The 6,369-nt window shown below is 40.8% G+C and overlaps 1 protein-coding gene across 1 annotated transcript; it reads right to left on the minus strand.

Annotated features, from left to right (window-relative positions):
- Positions 1-67: 67 nt before the first annotated feature.
- LOC137601711 (taste receptor type 1 member 1-like) lies at positions 68-5,496 on the minus strand. The gene is made up of 6 exons (XM_068324072.1): positions 5,315-5,496; positions 4,688-4,985; positions 3,818-4,543; positions 3,157-3,366; positions 1,073-1,193; positions 68-996 (listed from the first exon to the last, which is right to left on the minus strand). The coding sequence occupies exons 1-6, from the start codon at positions 5,494-5,496 to the stop codon at positions 68-70; spliced, it is 2,466 nt and encodes an 821-aa protein (XP_068180173.1).
- Between the last annotated feature and the right edge of the window lie 873 nt (positions 5,497-6,369).

Raw genomic sequence — 6,369 nt, forward strand, 5'->3', positions numbered from 1 at the left:
ACACACACAGGCACATACACAGACACAAACACAGACACAGACAAACACACACACACAATTGAATCAGCTACTGACTAATTGTTTTGGTATAGTTCTGAATGAGACCTTGAAAGTACTGCTGCGTGTTTTTGTACGATTGAAAAATAATGATGTAGCATTTTGGGAGGAAATATGAGAGCAGAAAGGAGTAGACGCTGAAGAGTATTGCCAAAGCACTAAGAATTGGGATGTACTTGCCTCGGTAAAGCATGAACACAGTGCTGTAAACAATCCAGGTGAGCGTCAGCAGGAAAAGACAGAAGGTTATTGCTTTGGCCTCATTATAATTTTTTGGGAGGTCTTTTCCCATATAGGAGAAAATAAAGCAGAGGGAGCACAAAGTCACAAGTAAAACTACAGATGTAGAGGTTGCTGAAAAACTAATATCACAACCAAGTATGATTTTGTCTGGGTACCAGAAGGTATCGTTGTAGGGATAGGGTGGATGGTTAAAATAGTTAATGAGAAGTAAAATTGCCTGAGTAACAAAGGTCACAGTGATGACCAACCACTGCCCGTGATATTTCATCCACCAAATGTAAAGTTTGGGGAACTTGGCAGCAATTTTGAAAATGCAAACAATTTGAAAAGAACGAACAACAAAACATGCAAGACAAACAGTGTAGAACAAAAGAAAAGGTAAGAACCGTAAGACACAAAAGGACATTGTTGGCTTGTCAAAAAAAAAGAATACACTAATCGTACAGAGAGTTAGGCAGCCTAAAATAAGGAAGCACATTGGCCCCCCAGCAGATCTGACAACAGGTGTGTTGTAGTTGATGGCAAAGACAACAGACGTGGCTAATGTGAGACCAACAAAGACCCAGGCCCCAACCATGATCAGTATCGCCCCACTGTCTGTGAATGGGACATATTCCACCACCCGCAGACTGCATGATGTACTTCCTGGTTCAGACCATTCTGTGTCCTTACAGGGGAGGCAGTTGTAGGGGTCTTCTGTTTCACAAGACAGATAAATGTTTTGTCAATGAATCTTAGTTGCTAGAATGGTTAGCTCTGGGAGACAATTTACCTGTGATGTTGACATAGGTTCCATTTGGACAGAGTTCACACATGAAGCAACATTTGTGGATTCCATCATGATTCTTTGCATATCCTACTTTACACTCTTCTGAACATAGTGAAGTCGGCACCTGTTTGAGACAAAAATTTAGCAGAAAAGTAAATGATGGATGCAAATAAATATGACGTAGCATTGATTTATATATAAAAACAACCTTCATTCAGTTTTTTCTGCTGATCCGGGTATGGGTCATTTTGTAAAATTCTCAGCAGAACATCCCAGTCCTCCCTCTTCCAGGCTACCTTTTTCCTGCTCTTATGGGGAAGTTGCTCCCAAACCAGTCGAGTTACATACTCTGTCCAGTCGGTCCTGGGTAGACCTCAGGGTTTTCTAGTGGGACATAATCTAAATACGTCCCAGAGAGGCGTTTATGAGATATCCTGACATAGTACCCAAAGCACCACTGGCTCCACTCTGAGCTCCTCTTGAATGAATGAGCACCCTTTCTTCTTTCCAATGGTGAGCCCAGACAACCTGCAGAGGAGGCTTTTGCATTCACAATCCTGCTTTTTGTTTCATAACTATAAGTGAAGTTAGGAAAGTAGATTTCTTGAACCATTACTTAAGTTTGTCAAACCCATGGCACTGTCCTGGACATTCACTGACCATACCTTGTGGGAATCCTTCAGCTTGACAGACTCCCTTACCGTTGGTGTCTACCATCACGTTCTGGGATTGCTGAGACAACAGGCACATGCAAGCTTACAGTCATACCTGTAGACACCTCACTCAATATAATGAAGGCACAGAACATGGTCCATCTGGACTCAATGCCATTGATAATTGTAGTTCATTTCCCTTCCCAAAGGCACACTGACGCAAGTCTCTCATTTGCTGGTGAGAACCCTAATGTACAGTCACTGGGGTAGGGGGGCTATGAGTAGACCACCTGCTTGTCGTCTCTCACAAGCAACTTGGCCTGGAACAGAATCAGGTTTGTCTCAAGGAGATGCGGACCAAGAACCTGTTCCATATAGTTGGGCAGACTACTTGCAGCCAGAATCACTCGTCTTCACAGCATTATGCCATTCCTTGTCCCCAAAGCCGTTTTTTCCAGCTGACAATTGACCTGGCAAATTGTTCACCTCTGTCTGCTGCCTGGTGCACATAACACCATACACCTATGGTTACTCCTGCAGGCAGTGGTCCCATTGGAGGACAAACCAATGTGGCTCTTTCCGGCTGTGTGTCTGTGCCTGGGTGAAGGCTCAGACCCTAAGCTCTTCGCAGTGAACCCATCCCATAGGCCCACCTGTGGGTCACAGTCCCATTATGCTCAATCTGGGTGTGGTAAACTGAGTCCTGTTCTTGTTCTTCTTAGAGGTATTTGTGATCAACATTAAATTTTACAAATAATTTATTATAACGCAATAAACGGGCGGCACGGTGGCACAGTGGGTAGCGCTGTCGCCTCACAACACGGCGGGTCCGGGTTCGAGTCCCACTCTGTGCAGAGTTCACATGCTCTCCGCGTATCCGCGTGCGTTCTCTCCAGGTTCTCCGGCTTCCTCCCACCTCCAAAAGCATGCGCTTCAGGTTGATTGGCCAAACCCAAATTGCCCGTAGGAGTGAGTGAGTGTGTGCATGTTTGTAAATTTTTGTGTGTGGCTCCGCAGTGCACTGGTGTCGTGCCAGGAGTGTTCCCTGCCTCACGCCCTATGCCAGCCGGGATAGGCTCCAGCTCCCCGTGACCTGCTACGGTGGATACAGCAGCGGTACATGAAAAGGAATGAATGAATAACGCAATAAACAAGTACCACGGATGAATCCAAGCCATATTGCGTTTTTTTTCTCTGATACAACTGTTACAACCCTAACCCTAATCTTAACCTCTAAACCTAGTCCTAATCCTAACTGTAATCCAAACCCTAACATCTAACTATAATTCTAAACCTAATCCTAATCCTAACCTTAACCCTAACCTCTGACCTTGATCCTAACCACCACCACCATCCCCAAACACAGACACTTTTTTTTTGCAGAATTGGCTAAAGCCAAATCAGAATATTACTCCTTGTTTGAGACATACTCACTTTGTCATTGGTGTGCCACTGAATTTTGCTGCTGTTGATGTAGAAATGGAATGAAGATGGCTGAAATCCATAAGTGCCAACCTCCTCTGCATGACCATGGTGATTCCAGTAAACTATGGAGTAGGATCCATACTTGGGGTCGCCATTCTCATTAAATTCAAAACTGCGGTTTAAAAGTGTGAAGTTTGACTTCTTCAGCTCTGCCAGAACCTAGTGAGGGCACACATAGTCCTGAATATTAACATAAATGTTCACATTGAGCAGGTGTTGATTTAATGTATATCCCTCCATCCACACATTTCCTTGAAGACAAGATGATTGCAATCATCTCGTCATCAGCTGATGGTCTGCTCGGTGGGTAAGCCTATCCCAGCTGGCTATGGACGAAAATCGGGGTACAATCCAAATAAGATGCCGGCTCATCACATGGCTTTATTTAATTAAGAAAATGAATGAATGAACATACATTTTGCTCATACGCTGTAGATTTAAGGGCATTTCTTTTACGTCTCTGACATACAATAAGATAAGAGATCTGCATTGTGTGTTCTGATTGGCCACTTAAAAATTGTTTTGTTGTACGATTAACTTTATAGAGGCTTAAATAAGATAAGAAAATGACAACAAAGAAAAAGAAAAGTCATTTTATTTGTTTACTTACCATGTGTGGATACACTCTAATATTGCCATTACATGTCCCACTACCACATTGCAAGGCATTGTGTAAGGCATGAGCAATGGCATAAACAGCAGCATAAACTGGAAAATTGAAAGATGGGTCTGCATCTATCACATCTTTTGCACTGATCCAACTGCAGTTGCAAGCCTGATTACAAAACATCAACTTTCCTGCACTTTCACAACAACTCTGGTTTTTGGAAGCATGGATAAAATCATTGAAACCAGGAATTAATACTACTTGTTCAGCAACTCCAAGTATAGTTCCAATATTTTTGATTCCTTTCTCCGATGGTAGTCTTTTGTTTAAGGACCACGCATCTCCTGCTATCCACACCTTGTTTGTGACATTCTGTTCTATTGCTGATTTAATAAGAGCCTCAGCAGTCCATTCAGGAGCAAAAACAATAATGATGTGTATCCTATGTGACTCTATCTGTCTGAATATTGATGAGTAATCAGTATTATGATTCAGGCCTTTGGTGTATGCCAGGCAGATCTCAGTGTCCTCAATATTCTTTATGAACAATGTCAGTCCGTCATTGCCATAATCATCATCAACGTTAAGGAAAGCGACCCAGCTCCAGGCGAAATACTGCACTATTTTCACTATGACTTCTATAACGTCTTCATTGGGTTGCACTGTTCTTAGGAAAGAAGGAAAATTCTGCTTTCTTGAAAAGATAGAACTCGCAGCTCCATAACTGACCTGTTAAAGTACAACAGAGGAACTGTCATTATTTTCAGTTGGCAATTAAATTATCAATATTTAATCAATCTGTTTTAAAAGAAAGCTAACTTAAAAACGTACTGTATGTATAAAATAAAAGTAAACAGCTGTTGGCCAACTTACCATGGGAATGAGATTCATCATGAACAAAGGGGCTACAGTTCGTGTCTCAGTGCTCGTGTATGTGCCGACCACTGCAATCAGTTTGGATAAAATATCGTCTGATTCACCCCAAGGTTGGATGAAATCATTGAATGAGATGAGTTTCAATATTCCTGGAAAATTCTGCACGTCTGAGCAGTGGTCAAATATTTCATAGCCAAGAGATACATTTGGCAGCAGTTGGCTAGAATTGTTGATTTCTTCTACAGAAAATCTCATCAACTGAAACCTTCGATAACTTGACAAAACAAAGTGTTTACTGTAGATAGAGAACATGAAAGAGTTGTTCATTGTTTAACATCAGTGTTTTTGAAGGCTATGGAGATGTTCATATTTAGAGGAGGTCTCCATGGAACCACTATTGAATATCAACATAAATTCTCTTATAATATACTGTACATTGGGTGTGCGTGTGTGTCTGTGTGTCTATATATATATATATATATATATATATATATATATATATATATATATATATATATATATATATATATATATATATATATAAATAAAACCATGGTATACATTATACATAGTTTTGTTTATCCTTGAAGAGGATCTGTTCAGATCCTTTGTTATAAAACTCACCTGGAGCAGATTGCAGCTACTGGTTTGTTATGATGGACAGTGGTACTGTCATGATGAATATCAAAAAGTCCACCAATCATATAATCTCCTTTGAGAAGAAACTCCGAGGTCGGGAAAGTGCACTGAGCCCAGACATGTAAAAGAGATCCCACAAGACAAAGACAAAAAAGAAAGTGTTTCATTGTTGTTGATGCAAGTTAAAAATTAAATTTCCCTTTGTCTTTTGTTGAGTGAATTTAGTAATGGCTTTACCCAAGTGACCATTCCTTCACAGTAGATAGAGGTAGGTAGCAATACATGGGTGTAAATGAATACACAAATCAGCATGCAAACTACAATGTCTGCGTCCGGGGACACAGATGTGTTTCAAATTTGATGTGGACAGACTTGGAGTTGGTCTGGTTTAACCATGTTATAGTTGTGACTTCAACCTGAAAACAGAAATACATGTTAAACGCTGCAATGTGTTGCATCGCCTCTTTAATGGCACACTAAAAATTTAGTATTTAAGGACAGCAGTGGTGTTACTTTGGAAGTGGAATGTTTTCCTATTCTTGCTTGATGTAAGATTTCAGCAGATCAACAGGTTGAGGTCTCCTTTGTTGTATTTTATGTTTCCTAAAGCATTTTCAATGATTGCCAGCTCGTTACTGCAGACAGATCACTTAGCTCCCAGACCTTTACCAGGAGCAATGCTGTTGTGATGTACTGTATTCTAGCGGGAACCCGTTGAAAATTCCATGATAAAACAATATCAGACTTCATACCACACATATAAAAACAAATGTATTGGTATTATAAACCAAACGTAGTCAAAAATCAATGCGGTGCCATAACAACTTTGTGTTGGCAAATCATGGATTGCGCTGGGCGGGCATTGCAAAGCCATACTAGATAAATGTTAGCGGGATAACTGGAGAAAGAAAGCTAACTAATCGTGAGATTGGGAAAGGAGCTAACGTTAAAGGAAAACGATCAAAAGAGCAAGTGGAAAAGAAATTTTAGAGAAGTGATAGTTCTGTTAACTGACTACATGAACAGGAACTGTATGTAGT

Source organism: Antennarius striatus, chromosome 2, assembly GCF_040054535.1.
Source record: "Antennarius striatus isolate MH-2024 chromosome 2, ASM4005453v1, whole genome shotgun sequence".
Classification (NCBI taxonomy): Eukaryota; Metazoa; Chordata; class Actinopteri; order Lophiiformes; family Antennariidae; genus Antennarius; species Antennarius striatus.